Source organism: Syngnathus acus, chromosome 13 (assembly GCF_901709675.1).
Source record: "Syngnathus acus chromosome 13, fSynAcu1.2, whole genome shotgun sequence".
NCBI lineage: Eukaryota > Metazoa > Chordata > Actinopteri > Syngnathiformes > Syngnathidae > Syngnathus > Syngnathus acus.
The window spans coordinates 10495264-10510458 of NC_051098.1; the positions used below are offsets into that span (position 1 = coordinate 10495264).

Below are 15195 nucleotides of genomic sequence, written 5' to 3' on the forward strand. Positions count from 1 at the left end.
TCACTTCACCTCTCGTCCAGCCAGCCTCACAGTCTCCAACCTTTTCCTGCCCGGGCCAGCAGCAATGGGGGCTTTCTCTTGTTTCCTGGTGCTGGTAGTGCTGGATAAACACACAAGCTGCCCCTCATATAAAGGCTCAATTCTTCTCCATCATGTTTAAATATGGATACAAAGAGAAACTTGTATGATAATTTCTGGCATCTGGTGGCAGGGGTTGCCTTTTGAGAGGGTTGTGTGTGTATAAGGGGTTGGGGGCACTGGACAGACAGACACGGTCCTTGTTCTGATTCTTTTCTAAGATTTGGAGGTTTTCTTTTATAAAAGAGCGAGTCAATTTCATCTGACAGCGTGACTGACTGAAAATGTGACAAACGATCGGCTGCCTGAAGTTGCGTGCTGGCATTTGAAGCATTGGCAAGGCTCGTCGCGACATAAAGCGCCGCTGTCATGGAACTCGGTGGCATGTGGAAACACACACAGCCGCCGGGGGATTAAACCGAAATACTTACTTGAAGGAGAACACTTCTCTGCAACGAGGGGGCATGCCATTAACGTTCACCTTTGATTCGAAGAGGCGGTCATGGAAAAGGAGACGGAATCTGGCCCCTGGCTCGGAACATGCCAGAGGTGTCACAGATAGCCTGGATGATACCGATGGCCTGGAGATAGCCTGGAGATCATCTTACTGTCCTGCTGCCATCATCAGCAATACAAGTGCACACAGTACATGATGTCACTCAGCGAGGAGACTTCAAAGGCCGCTGGGTTTTAAAAATACTTTGGATTTCCAGGTATATTCAAATTAGATTGTACGAGAGGGATGAGTTGGATTAAAAATCATGTATTGATTACCGTATTTTCCGCACTATAAGGCGCACCGGATTATAAGGCGCACCTTCAATGAATGGCCCATTTTAAAACTTTGTCCATGTATAAGGCGCACCGGATTATAAGGCGCATAGAATAAATAAGCAACGTTAATGCAATCACAATATAGTAACAATCGAAATAGTGAAAACAATAACAATATATCAATAAATCAACGTTGCTCAAACGTTAATATCACACAACACACAAAATAAACACGTAAAGCTTACGTTAAGCTTAAATTAGTCCTCATCCACGAATCGATATTGGTCCATATATAAGGCGCACCGGATTATAAGGCGCACTGTCGGCTTTTGAGAAAATTTGAGGTTTTTAGGTGCGCCTTATAGTGCGGAAAACACGGTACAACTGGAACCTTTCAATTGATTGTTGATCTTCATTATTTGACTCAGTCCCACCAGTCGAACAAATCGATAGCGTTTTATTGATTATGCATAATGTTAGTTCGAATTCTATAGTAAGGGGGAAGAAGAATCAAAAGTGTGAACTTTACAGGCTCACAAAACTTTCTGTGCATTGTCGTCAAACCAAAAGCTTCTGTCCCGGTTCTATCAGGCCAACAATGAATTTCTATTCACAAGGAACGATATAAAACCTAATACATGAGTCTGCGCCTTTTTTGCCTAAGGGATAACTGTGATGACTGGCAGCCCACAGCAGAGGCAATAAAGCAGCTCATTCTTCTGTCTGACAGCGAGCGCATAGAGCGCACATTCACCGGGCGCCAGCACACACAGCCTGCTTCACTTTTCTCGGGTGAAGACGTAGAAAATGATGTTTCTTTTGTACTTTACACAGCTTACCTTACCTTCAAGGATGTGGAAAAGCACCACATCATTACGTTCAAATCAGCCACTCTGTTTTCTGCTTTGACTCACTCCAGTGGAAATGCCTTCACTTTTGTGGAAGAACATTACCAATGCAAACACTCAAAGGAACAAATGGCATTTTTCTGATGAAATCAAATGAGTCGTTTAATTCAACTACGATCGTGATGAAGATTGTACATTTTGTACAGGTTACAGAAGAGAATAACGGAAAATAACTATTATTTTGCAACCATGTGGTCATTCAAATGCATAAATACACTGTATTTGGCGGAAGATGAGAAAACTGGTAAGATTTTTTTGATTATGAGACTTACCATCTGTAGTGACCTTGCATCACCTTTTTGTGCATGCAAAACAACTACGCTCTTGAAAACACCCGCAGAGCCTTGCAAAACAAACTAACAAACATGCACTGACATGGAGTAGCTACATTAAAAAACGAGCTGGTGGTAAAGTTCAACAGTACAGTTATGTCTTTTGTTCTTGTGTGCGTGTGTGTGTGCCGTCATCTTGCACGTAAGGGGAGATTAGAAGCCTGTAGGGATGTTGATGTGAGATACAGAGCCCCCATGCCAAACTGAGCAAGAAAACTGATGTGAGAGATAATAAAGATGTAAAATTGCGATGATGATGATGTTTCCGGCCTGTCATTGTGATTCCTAACAACCTTCCTCTGCACTGCAGGCATGACAGAACAGCCTTGAATGAATTGGACATGTGGTTCACACGCGAGACGTTCAGCGTATCCTCGTATATTTTTGTGCGTGCGGTGATGCTGTGTCAACATTGTTAGGAAAAGTTAAAATCTATAATTGCCAACCAACACGGTTTTGGGGGGAAAAAAAAAAACCAACCCTGGACATTTCCAAGTTACACAATCAGATCATTTTGGACAGTTAGGGTTTTGAATAGAAAAATAATGTCTGTTAAAAACAAATATGAGCCACTCACTGAAATAAATGTAACATTTTAATCAGAGAAAATAATTGTATTAGATTACAATATGTTTATAAAATCTGGGATGTTCCAAGGTTAGTCATTTTGCAACAAAAAAAAAAGCTCCTGAGATGAATATGTCTGGTCCTAAATGGAAAAACAATAGCATGAGTGTAGCTAGCCATGCAGAAGATTAACTTCATAGAATGTCATTTTTCTTGGCAGCTTGGCCCAGTTTGACTTGTACATGCCGAACACTCACTCCATTTAAGATTTATGTTTGCAGATACACTTCAAGTCGACGTGAGTTATGAGGAGATGTCATCGTTTTGGCTGCGGAATTTACACGATTTGTGAACAATTTTCGCCTGCCGTGAGAGAGTGCGACTGATGTGCTCTTGAGCCTGTCAAGTTTGCGGTACACAGAGGCCCTGTAACTTAGCGTGTGTCATGTCACGTCCATGAAAACTTGGCAACGTGATGGCTTTTGTTGCAAACATACACACAGGCATTGATCGTATATTTGGAATTTTTGTTAATTTATTGCTTTGGACTGTTGAAAGCCTTTTGACATTTATAGGAAAAAAAAACATCTGACACGTCAACTCACCAGACATTTCATTAGGTACATTCAGGTGAGGAGGCAGATAGGACTCCCGCTGTCCCTCCACTTTTTAGAAACTTAGAAGAATTTGAGGTTTCCAGAGACTCAAAGCCATCAGCCATGCTTCATTAATAGGAACAGGAACACTTGGCTGATTCAGTTTCATGTATTTAGTCAAGTCGGATCACAATCCACTAAAGCTGTTCGAGGCTTTCTGCAGCCAGCTGTGTCATCCCCAAATGCGCTTTGACATTAGTGGATGGCGGAATCACAGAGAGTGTCTGAGGCCGTCACTCCAGCTGTCTGTAAAGCCAGCTGCAAAAGATATTTTTTGTCAGCGCCAATGACGTGGACAGGACACGCTTCATACTGCTTTTTATGTTGTCGGTCCATACGTGTAACGGTGAAGGGGGGGAGCGCAGCGGGAGCTGACAGGTAACTGTTTGTGCTCCAGCTACTCACCAGCGCCAATTCAAACCGAGTGACTGAGCTGCAGTTTCACGAGTGCCAAAAGAAACAAGAAGACAGTTAGTGGAGGAAGAATTTCAATGGCCTCAAGCTGGATCTCTATATCTGATACATTTAACCTTTCATAAGCGTATTTTGAAATACTTTTGAATTTTTTTTAATTTTTCATGTAAGAAGTCACTTGACTAAAAGTCAGCTTTTGTAGAAGAACATACACTTTTTTACACTCTAACTTGGCAACACACTGGGCCGGTTGCCAGCACTTAAACAACCATACAACAATAATGCTTATTTTGAAGTTTGTACTAATGAGAACTGCTCATAGAGGATACTGGTCAAGAGATAAAAAAAAAAAAAAAAACAAGTCTGAGTTGATTCATGAAGCAAAATAATTCAACTATATTAAGTCAAAGTCACTGATGACGTCCAGGAAATGGTAAATCTGCCCACTTCTCCCCTGCAGCTTTAATGGCATGCGCTGTGAGGACAGACTCTAAATTGCACTGCACATAATAAAAAAAAAAAAAAGTGGTTCGGATGATTAATAGATGTCTTGTATATGTTGGACTCGAAATGTTTCCTCACATTGCGCTGATAACGCGTGAAGAAGCTTCCATTGACTATAGGGCCACTTTTATCCCTGCTCATTATTTACACCCCCAAAGCGCTGGTGTTTGTGAATTAGACATTGTTTGTCAATGAGCCTCATTTGCATAGATGTGGACAATTTCTCACCTCGACGCATTCTGCCTGGCATCATAGTTTGTGACGCATTTCACCATCTGCACGTGAATTAGTCGCTGTTTTTGCTCCAATCTTACCAATTAGCGCCATGCAAAAGCAACTCAAACTTTTAGTGAATCTGGCCCACGGGGTGAGAAATACAGAACGTGGTGGCATAAGTGACAGACTGAAAGATGGCGGAGAATTGGAGCAAGGCAAGGAGGGGAAACAAAGAACATATTGTCAGTACTGGGCGCTAATCGTCTCCTCTTTAGGCTGCCAGAGACAACAGGTGAGAGCAGTTTGGCTCCCTGCAGGCTCCACGAAGTACTTTGTGTGTGTGTGTGTGTGCATGTGTGTATGTGCGTGCGTGCGTCCATAGAAGTCTGCCAATGCCAACTCAAACGGCAAATGAGAAGTGAGGGCCGCTCCACCAGTTCTTTGCAGAGATGCCAAGGTCCGGTCATGTGCGTGTGTTCAGTGTTCAGGAGATAATATTTACAGATCTTCAGAAAAATGTTCCATCTCCTCACACTAAGCGGCAGTAATGATGAAATGCACTAATAGCAAAAACACATGGATCAATGCACTGAATGGAAAGTAAGATACACTTTGATGTTAACAAGAGTATGTGTGCTTATTATGTGTTAACAATCTGATAAAGCATGTGACCCGCGGCAGCTGCGTACAGAACTTTCACCTTTCGGACTGACCGTAAAGGTAGAAATGTGCCAAGAGCATGTTACAAGAATCTGTTCAGCAAGTTGTTGTTTTTCATTCATTTCCCCCCCCAAAAAATATTTCCCATAAGTCGTAATAAAGTGGATTCATTTGTTCCGAGCTCAACCCGTCACGCTCATAAAACGTATTAACTGCACGGCAATGTTTTATTCACCAGCTTAATGTTGCATGAGCACAAATGTCAGTTTTTGGGGGAATTGCATTTATTACATATTGGCTACGTGTTGAATCAGACAGGAAATTTACCCGATTTATACTATACAAGTTGTGTACTGGCTATTTTGCATAGCAGCACTTTTTCAATTATTATAAATTTCCCTACGAAACAATAGAATAGTGTCAATATAATAAACTCATCTTTACCAGCTGCATATTTTTGGAAGAAAAGCAAAGACTCACAAGAGCATCAACAATGGAGCTGTGTTTGTCGTGGTATCCCCGGCAATCAGTTATGATAATGTCCATAAGTGCTGGCTTAATGCAACTACCTTTCTAAATATAGGTCAGGTGACCCAACAGATGATCAGCGGTCGGGAGATCATACGACTAGACAAATTTAGCAAGATTAACTGCCTGTTTTTTTGCAAGTGGGACTGTAACCTAACACCCCCATCCTGCCATAAATAACCTCCGGAGCAAGTGTGTACTACTACAGTGAATTGGATACTTGCAAACATACATTTTATGCGCATCAATGAACACATCTATTCAGCTTTTGTGTTTCTGTAGAAATTAAAGAAGTGGAAAAGTTGAAAATGTGTTGAAAAGCAACAAAAGGTCAACAGCAGAGCAGAACAAATGATGTTAGAGTCACACAAGGCAATGCTGAAAAACATCTGGGCACTGTGTGTGTGTGTGTGTATGTGTGTGTGTGTGTGTGTGTGTGTGCGTGTGTGCGTGTGTGCGTGTGTGCGTGTGTGCGTGTGTGCGTGCGTGCGTGCGTGCGTGTGTGTATTTATCTATTCTGGCTTTCAAGGGAGCGGGAACTCATGGGGCTCATCCTCATGATGGTCACAAGATAGAGCTTAGCTCTTTAATCCTCCGTATTTATATTTAGTTGTCATATTTATTGAGTCACGTCAGACCAAAACAAAGCCTATAAGGTTACCAGAGGTCTTAGATTTGAAATGTGTTCCTCGTGAAAACATTCGATAGTATGTGTTATGGCCTTCGCTACCAAAGCAACAATAACTTGAGCAATGTTGGATTTGGAATGCTGAGACACACCAGCCTGTTTGGTGTCCCTGAATTAGCTTGTCAAGATATGGAAACTGCCACTCTTTGTGTAAACTGTATCATTTTTATTGATACTGTCAGAGATGTTCCATAGTAATTTGAAAATCGTTCCACTGCTGATGTGATTTGTTTGCAATCGTACAGCTACTCTCACATATTGAAACTCGAAATGGTAATCTATAGGGTGATGAGGCCCGGTTTTCTTCAGGGTTCACATTCCTACTTATATAAAGACAAACATCAGGTGAAAAAAAATCATCTTGTCTCCCAAAAGAATGTGTTAAGGCGCAATGAAGCCAGCCGTTGATTATTTTAACCATAATTGGGGGGGCTGTTTTTTTTTCCCTCATCTGCAAGTGCGGCTTTGGTCAAGGTGAAGAGCCGTAAGAACATGATACTACTATAGCAGTCGATTTTGGCACCAGAGCTACGGGCAACAGTGTTGAACAGAGAGCGCCATCTAGAGGAGTCAAAAATTGAACTGGTTCACGAAGCATATTTGAAGCTTCATTTTCTCATCACTACTGTAAAATGATGACCTCCTGAGCTACTCCCATGATATTTTGGAAACCTCACCTCCCTTTGCTACTTGCATGACATCACCTGACTGTTGCCAGCTGGACACAATGCAGACCTGCGCTCTGTCTGATTGTCTCCATAGTGAATGAAGAGCGATGACCGTGAATGGCATGAAAAGTATGCGTGGGGAATTTCCGCAATATTAGATCGCTGCTATCAGTATGGCACAGAAACAAGTTCAACCTGCTTGTATCTCAACATTGGAAGTGAAGAGTGTAAAAAAAAAAAAAAAGTCTCCAATTCACAAGTGACCCTACTGTGGTGCACTCAATGGAGATACAGTTAGTGAATAAAATGTCAGTGACAGATTGGAAGTGACCGGGAAAGAGAACTTGGAGTAACTCCACACTGTTCGTCATATTGCATCACTAACAAAGAATGCACTAAGTAACCAGCTAATTAAATCAAAGCTGATACAGTCGAAGGAACCAATACCAGCCTGCAGCTTATATTTCTGTTTTTGCCTTACTGTCATCCAGTGAATCAAATGCTTTTAAAGCACTTTTCCACTGACACACACACACATACTTGTACTGTAATCAAAGTACATGAACATATGCACTACATTTTTTTTTTTTGAAAGGAAGAAGGGTTGTAAAGTGCTTCCCTGCTGCATTAGCCCGTATCCCGACACCCTCTGCCCGCGTTTGAAGTGCTGATCTCCAATCAGCCTCCAGCAGAGGTGGGGGGTAAGGAACATCAGGCAGCTTTAAACGACTCAAGCTGACTCAGGTTTCGGGATACTGTGACTTCTTGAACTTATAGCTGTTTCCTTGGGGTTTTTCTATTTGTGGGGGGGAATTTTATTTAGGGCGACAGGTGAGGAGTAAGCAGTGTTTAGATATGAGGGGAAGGGTGATGTTTGAAAGACTTCAAAAATGATTTGTGTGCAATGTTGACGTCATTATCATGTATTATCCTAATTTAATAATATGAATTATATTCCGATAGTGACTAAAAACAACATATTTTCGTAAGTAAACCAAGTAAAGAAGTCTCACATATGTCCTTATTCTAAAAAGAACAATGGCTCCACAGTTACTTTACGAGCTTTACGAGTAACAAGAGGGATTACTTTACACCAAAGGCAGCCTTCAACTTGAATAATAATGGCTGTAAATGACAGACAGATTTCTGTACTGAAGCAATTGAGCTTGGGGGAGAGATGAGCTATTGTTGGACTGTTTACAAGCTGTGTCCTCGTTTGCCCAAAAGCTGATGTTGCTCTGAGTAAGTGTTACGGAAAGTCTCCCGTAAATGACGGCAAGTCTGAGAAATGGCCCCAAAGCGACGTCTGTGTGTGTGTATTTATTTGTGTGAGTCTGTGTGTGTAAGAGAGAGAGAGCGGGAGAGCTTATTTAACTATGTCCACTCGAGCACTGTGTGCCCAGGGTTTGAGGAAACTATGGAAAGAATCACACAAGCATATTGGTGCAACACACACACACACACACACACACACACACACACACACACACACACACACACACACAGATCCTGTTGGATTGCACAGCAGGAATTCACTTATTTGTTGAAATGTGAGGAATTCAAGCAATGAAGCACAGCAAATTGAACGTTAACCAAAAAATAAACACTTCCTGTGGAGAGGTGGGGGTGACCTTGCTACCACAACAATAGTCATATAACTTGCTTCCAAGTCTTAATTTGAGTCTTCATTCTTGTAGGTTAACCTTGACCTCTGCTGGCTAGCTGTCACCATTGTTGTTAAAATAGAAACATTCCCCTTAACTGGTTCGACGCTCGCATGAGTGGCTCTCATTTTCCTCGCACAGTCAATGACCTCTCTGTCCTGACCGATAGATGTTTTCTCACTTCCTACGCCCTCACAGACGAAAGGGCACAGGTCACAGAATACCCAATGACAGTCTAACCAATACATCCAGAATAATAAACAGTTGAATGAATATATAATATTAGAAGAGGAAGGTTGTTATTGTCTTGGGCATGTGTACCTAATGTTATGATGTGATTAGAGTCTCTGCACATCATCTACCACGGCTGACAAAATGCCGCTCGGGCTTTTCCGCTTTTGAAACATTGCGTCATTCTACACAAAGTTTTCACAGGGCTTGCCCAAACATACGTCATCTTAGTAAAACACCCTCCAAAGCTCCAAGCAACAATTTAAGAGAATGATGCACACATTTGTTGGATGAGCTTGCGGGGAAACTCTGCAAAATGCAAGAGGGAAATTACTTTTTTCATGGCACAGTTACACATCAGAAAATACATCATTTAGATTCTGCTAATATTGATATTTAATCACAATAAATAGGCAGGCATTAAGTCATGTGGGATAACTCCATAAAAAGCATGGAAAGGGACACACACATTTAGGATTTAAAGCAGCAATGCAATGCTGACCTCAACCTTTTGTTTCCCATCTGTCGTTGAATTGTTTAGTGAAGTTACGTAGGATATTGAAATATTTACCATGGCTCTTAGTCAAAACAAAGTCAGCACTTTTGATGTCCCTGTCAGGTGTGAAACGCTTTTGTGGATGTCTGGCGGCATCTAGTGGTGAATTTGTTTTTACTCCACGCCACATATGAAATCTGTGAGCTACAGTAAAGAAAACGTTCATCACGATTACCGGCATATTTAAGAAGCCATTTGGTTTATGACAGGACTGACAAAACTGTAATTCGGGGGTTATAATTACAAACCGTGTCTGTATAAAATGAACAAGATTGAGCAATAGCTTATCATACGCTGCACAAGAAGGCACTTTTTTTTTTAAGGCCTAGGAGTGTTCTTTATACAAATATTTATCGTAACTGCGATTTAACAGCGTTTCACAAAAGTTGGTAATAGACTACGACTGCATGTTTCGATTTGAACTCCGCTGTAAACAAAGCAAAGTGCACTTACTCCAGCAGTGCTGCAGAAAAGTACACAAACGCACGTTTCCACCAAGGTTTTCCTCTGCAAACAAAACCATTTCTAATAATATGCCGGTAAAAAATGCTTTTTCACGAAGTGGTAATTATTAGAATATCAGTCGATAACCTGCTGGCACAAGACTGATTGAAGTCAAACTGTTAAATGAGAATGGATTGCAGTTTTAAAGTTATGAGAGGTAGGCAGACTTATTGTGTAAAGATTATTTTTGAAACCAGTATCAAGTACAAGTATCCCATATTTGGGGGGTGTTATAAAATGACACACGTCTTTGAGTTCCATGCCATCGCTCGGCCATGGCCGTTCCTTTCTGGCTTGTTGAGCTCCTCAAACAACCCACTGTCAATCATTTCCTTCTGCCAAGAGACTGCGACTGCACCGGTGCTGAATTCCTTAAAGAAGTTCTCATCCTTGGCATCTAGTTCAATGTATCCAACTTCCGAAGTGTCGTTGAAGTTGTCGATGTCTTTGGCGTACACCACGTTGGGCTTGGGCACCCAGGGGGGCTCCAACCGCTGCGCCTCCAAGAGAGGAAAGTTAATGCTCTTGAAAAATTGGTGTTTTCGTGGGTCATCACCTTTGCTATAAAAAAAAATAAGAGGTATGAGGGGAGGAGATATGATGGATCCAAACTTCTTGCATTGGTTGAGAATGTATTTGTACTTACTGGCATCCAAGGCGATGTGCTACTTTTTTCTTAAGGAGGCAACAGATGATGTCTTTGCTAGCTGGATCGAATCCCTTGTGATGAAACTTGCACAGGTCTTCAAGCGTGCGGCGGGTCACCTCGCTCTTCTGCACCTTTTCGCGGAAATCTCGAAAAGGCAGGCGAGCGGCCACCATCTCGTAGATGCTGCAGCCCAGGGCCCACCAGTCCACGGATGTACTGTAGTACTGTTGCCTCAGGATCTCGGGGGCCATGTAACCGGTTGTACCGGCCTGAACAAACGAGCGGACACACAGAGAGGAGATATTACGAAGTGGAGCGCTGCCATAAAGTAAAGAAATTTTTCCTAGGAAGTGCTGCTAGTGACGGGAAAATGAAGCTTCAAATTTGCTTTGTGAACCAATTTTTTTTTACACTCCTCTCCATGGCAGTCTGTTCAAAATTGGGCTGCCAGCAGTTTCATGAAGCAAATTTGAAGCTTCAGTTTCCCGTCACTAGAAGTTAGCCAGCTTTTAATAGGATTTATTTGGGACATGCGGAGTGCTTTATAGTCTGTCAACTCTGGACTAAGAACCATTCTACTGTATCTATTTCTGGTAAACCCCTTGCACTCAGGGATGAACACACATGCTGAACACTGACGTAAGCATATTCCCAGAAAATAATGCTATGGTAGCTTTGCAGTGACACGACTTTTACAGCTTGGGAGCATCATTTCTAATTATAATTCGACATTTTTCCTTGCACGCAATGAGTAGGCCACCAGACTGACCTTTTGGCAGATCGTTTTCCCATTTGGCAGCTCGACAGCCAATCCGAGATCAGATAGTTTACAATGGCCATAAGCGTCCAGCAGCACGTTCTCCGGCTTCAAATCACGATAGACGATGTTCATGGAGTGCAGGTGAAGGAGGCCCATGGTCATCTGAGCTGCGTAGTAAACCACGCGGTCCATGCGGAGACCGCGCTCTCCGAGTTCGTAGATGTGGAACCTGAGGTCTCCTCCATTCATCAGGTCCATGACCAGGCACAAGTGGGTGTTGTTATCGTAGGCGTAGGCCAGGTTGACAATGAAAAGACTGTTAACCTTCTCCAGGATCTTCTTCTCCTGAAGGGCCAACCTCTCGCCACATTTCTTCTTCAAGCGTTTCTTTTCCAGCTTCTTGCAGGCGTACATCTTTCCTGTGGTCTTCACCTGCACTGCACACACCTGCATTACAAAACACTTTTTATTTACCCTACAATCTGATATTCTCTTGCAACAGTTTTGCTTTGGACACCTACCTCACCAAAACCACCTTTCCCCAATGTCCGAAACTCACGAAAGTATTTATCACTAATCTTCTGTCGCTCATACTCCTTCCACTGCAGAAACCTGAAAAAGAACGGACTCCTCAGGTACTCCGAGAAAGGTTTTCCTCGCAGGAAGTCTCTTGTGGCTTCTCTCATGTGGCTCACCGAGGACTCGTCGAAAATGTAGTTTGATAAGCGCTTGCTTGTATCCCCAGGGTCTGCTTTGAGAAAAGACAGAAAGCTCCTAGATTCAGGGTTACAGAACTGAGCCATGAGGTTCCGCCTGGCGTTTTCTTCAACGTCGTCTTCGGCAAAGTGGCTTTCTCCCAGCTCGTCCAGGAACTTAACGGCGGCGGCGTACTGGGGGTTACAACTGAGGAGAAACTGCCGGAACAACTCCCTGCCGATGGGCTGCTGCTCACAAAGTGACTCGTACTGCTTTCCATCTGCTTCTTGCAGAGTTGAGAAGCTCTTCGGCAGGGGCAGTTTGAGGGAAAGTCTCTCCTTTAGCAGCTCATTCTGGTCCAGCTGCTGAGCCCTGAGGTAGGCTGTGTTGGCCACCAGTTCCTTCACCAGCAGCTCGCTCATATTGGGGGCCCCACCTGTAAACCGTGGGGCCTTAAACCAATCCTCTACATGGTCCAAGCATCCGGAGAGCACCCGCTAGCACCTGCAAGCATCCCTGCAGTCTTGACACACCCCTTACAGCATTAATAGTGCCACTATCCTCTGGGATTTGTTGGCCCAGAGGTAAAGCAACTTATGTGGTTTGAACTTAAGAGGATTTAGTCGGGCCTATTTTAGGAGCCGCCAAGTTCATGTGAGTAATACGTGTGCTGTAACCTCACGTCATAGGTGGCAGGACTCAGGTGAAATTTAAGTCTTTCAATGGATTTCAAGGAATTAGTCAGACCATGTATGGGTACACCGACCAGCCACGCAATGACCACTTGCGCAATGATCCATGTGCCTCTTTCATAGTGTCGTTCAAATAATATATGGATCAACACAATTTTTTTGATTTAATATTTTAAAGATGTTTCAACTGCAAAGTATGTTGACCTATAAGGATGTTGAATTGGTTTGAGCATGTTTTATGAACACAAGATGAAGTGGCCATGCATGTGCTGGTACTTCTACAAAAAAAAAGGTAGCGCACGGCTATGTAGAGGAATAAGGATAATTTGACCAGCTTAGTAGATGTCCTAAATAGGCCATTTAAGTCAATGTTGTGAGTGTGAATCTGGGACAGATAAAAAAAAAAAAAAAATCCAATTATATTGGAGGATAGGACATTGCTGAATGCTTCTTTTTCTAGATTGCTCAAAACTTTCAGCCATTATTTCAGTTGTGTGGTTAGTGGGATATTCATAAATAGCATGCTAACAAGACCACGTGTTTAAAATTGGTAATATAATGCCATAAAATGCTCAAAAAAAGAGGCAGAATTCATCAATTTACACCAACTTTTATTCCTAAAAATTACAGTCACATATTTAACGTGTGGCGAACACTTCCACAAACAAAACCTGAAAAGCTAATAAATGACCCCACACTGCAAAGTGTCACCCTCTTTCTCCTCATGACTCAGTGTCCTCGCACACCAATCGTGAGCCGTGAGTCAGAGTTTTGTGGGATCCACCTGGTTGGTTTACTGCCTGCCTCTGACACTGGGAGTACTGGAACATGCAATCAAATGGCCAAGGCGAGTTGTCGACCACGGCTCTGCACGGGGCGTCGCAATGATCACGGCCATATCTGTGTCCACCGTAGGTGACGTCTTTGAATCACGTCGCCAAGGTGCTGGCCTTATTTGCCGATTCTCTGAACCACCCAGTCCTGCTGGCAGAGGGGGCAGCGATTGTTCTGCTTCACCCAAAGGGACATGCAGCAGTTGTGGAAGGAATGGTTACACTCTCCCCAAACCACTGCAAAACAGGGCAAAATGTTGTACATTGAGCTAAACAGTCAATTCAGTTCACAACAAGCAACAGTTTGGCACATACTTTTAATAGAGAAAAAAAAAAGACTTTGTGCTATCTGCACTCCCAGTTGGCCAAATGCAGCATATAAATAATAAATAATAAATAATATAAAATAAAGTCCCAATGATTGTCACACACACATCTGGGTGTGGTGAAATTTGTCCTCTGCATTTAACCCATCCCCATGTGATTTTAATCCATCCCCTGGGGGAGAGGGGAGCAGTGAGCAGCAGCGGTGCCGCGCTCGGGAATCATTTGGTGATCTAACCCCCCAATTCCAACCCTTAATGCTGAGTGCCAAGCAGGGAGGCAATGGGTCCCATTTTTATCGTCTTTGGTATGACCCGGCCGGGGTTTGAACCCACAACCTTCCAGTCTCAGGGCGGACACTCTACCACTAGGCCACTGAGCTGGTCTACCACTGAGCTGGTCATATGTTCCACATATGATTTAATGCAATACAAATCACAGCCTTATCATGATATAAAACAAACTGTCAAATAACTCTGAACAAATCCGGGCTTTATCTTTTTAAAGGCAGTATGATTAATTCAATTTGTGCATTATGTATCACTGCAGTGTGCATGTGTAGCAGGGGTCCCCACTCCCCTATATGACAAGCAACTCAAACGTGGACGTCGGTTGAAATGGGCCTTATCTATCACTAAGCTATCGTTAAGAAGAGTCTTAATTATAGTAAATTACTCAATTATTTAATTCACTGTAGTAATTTTTGCATAAATGTTACATTCTTGTGATGCGCGATGTTCGTAAACTCCAAATGTCGTATGTCCGGAGGGTAAATCGAGGACCCCCTTGTTAGCTAAAATTGTGCTCACCCACTCACTGTATGTCATTTAGTTGAGATAACTGACAAGAGGCGAAATATTAGCGTGTGTGTTTGTTGACAACACCTTACCAACACAGTCTTCTTGTTTGTTTTCCGCCTGGCACCGGAGACAAGCATCTATAAAAGATTAAACGTAGTTATAATTACCGTAAACGACCGGCATTTCGGTGGAGAGTAGCTGGGCTAAACTAGCTAGTGTCGACACGCTCACCCATCACTTGCACCCGGCAAATGGCACAAGTATCACATTCCACATCCCAACTCCACATAGCAACAGCATTCCACTTTTTTAGTGAAAACATCTTGTCGCCGCCCGATTTGGAGCCAGAAGTGTTGTGCGAGAGAACTATTCCGAGATCGTCACCGTCATCCATGTCTGCATCAGCTCCAAAAGCCACAGCAGTTAGCCTAGCAGGATTAGCTTAGACAACCAAAATGGACGTGAAAGGCCAACTGCCGGTGACCATTACCAC

At 42.9% G+C, this 15195-nt stretch overlaps 2 protein-coding genes across 2 annotated transcripts; both read right to left on the reverse strand.

Annotated features, from left to right (window-relative positions):
• Window positions 1-9643: 9643 nt before the first annotated feature.
• grk7b (G protein-coupled receptor kinase 7b) lies at window positions 9644-12593 on the reverse strand. The gene is made up of 4 exons (XM_037268471.1): window positions 11879-12593; window positions 11367-11804; window positions 10595-10866; window positions 9644-10509 (listed from the first exon to the last, which is right to left on the reverse strand). Exons 1-4 carry the CDS (start codon window positions 12473-12475, stop codon window positions 10179-10181), a joined length of 1638 nt encoding a protein of 545 aa, XP_037124366.1. The 5' UTR covers window positions 12476-12593; the 3' UTR covers window positions 9644-10178.
• Window positions 12594-13335: 742 nt separating this feature from the next.
• rnf7 (ring finger protein 7) lies at window positions 13336-15165 on the reverse strand. The gene is made up of 3 exons (XM_037268284.1): window positions 14934-15165; window positions 14792-14839; window positions 13336-13815 (listed from the first exon to the last, which is right to left on the reverse strand). The coding sequence occupies exons 1-3, from the start codon at window positions 15094-15096 to the stop codon at window positions 13697-13699; spliced, it is 330 nt and encodes a 109-aa protein (XP_037124179.1). The 5' UTR covers window positions 15097-15165; the 3' UTR covers window positions 13336-13696.
• Between the last annotated feature and the right edge of the window lie 30 nt (window positions 15166-15195).

What these genes read in the sequence shown, in the direction of transcription:
- rnf7 (XM_037268284.1), bottom strand. Translation starts at nt 15,096, where the DNA reads ATGGATGACGGTGACGATCTCGGAATAGTTCTCTCGCACAACACTTCT. An exon ending in TTGCCGGGTGCAAGTGATGG is followed by an intron (nt 14,840 to 14,933) that starts GTGAGCGTGTCG and finishes AATCTTTTATAG; the next exon opens with ATGCTTGTCTCCGGTGCCAG. An exon ending in CAAACAAGAAGACTGTGTTG is followed by an intron (nt 13,816 to 14,791) that starts GTAAGGTGTTGT and finishes CCTGTTTTGCAG; the next exon opens with TGGTTTGGGGAGAGTGTAAC.
- grk7b (XM_037268471.1), bottom strand. Translation starts at nt 12,475, where the DNA reads ATGAGCGAGCTGCTGGTGAAGGAACTGGTGGCCAACACAGCCTACCTC. An exon ending in GGAAAACGATCTGCCAAAAG is followed by an intron (nt 10,867 to 11,366) that starts GTCAGTCTGGTG and finishes TCGTTTGTTCAG; the next exon opens with GCCGGTACAACCGGTTACAT. An exon ending in GCACATCGCCTTGGATGCCA is followed by an intron (nt 10,510 to 10,594) that starts GTAAGTACAAAT and finishes TTTTTTTTATAG; the next exon opens with CAAAGGTGATGACCCACGAA.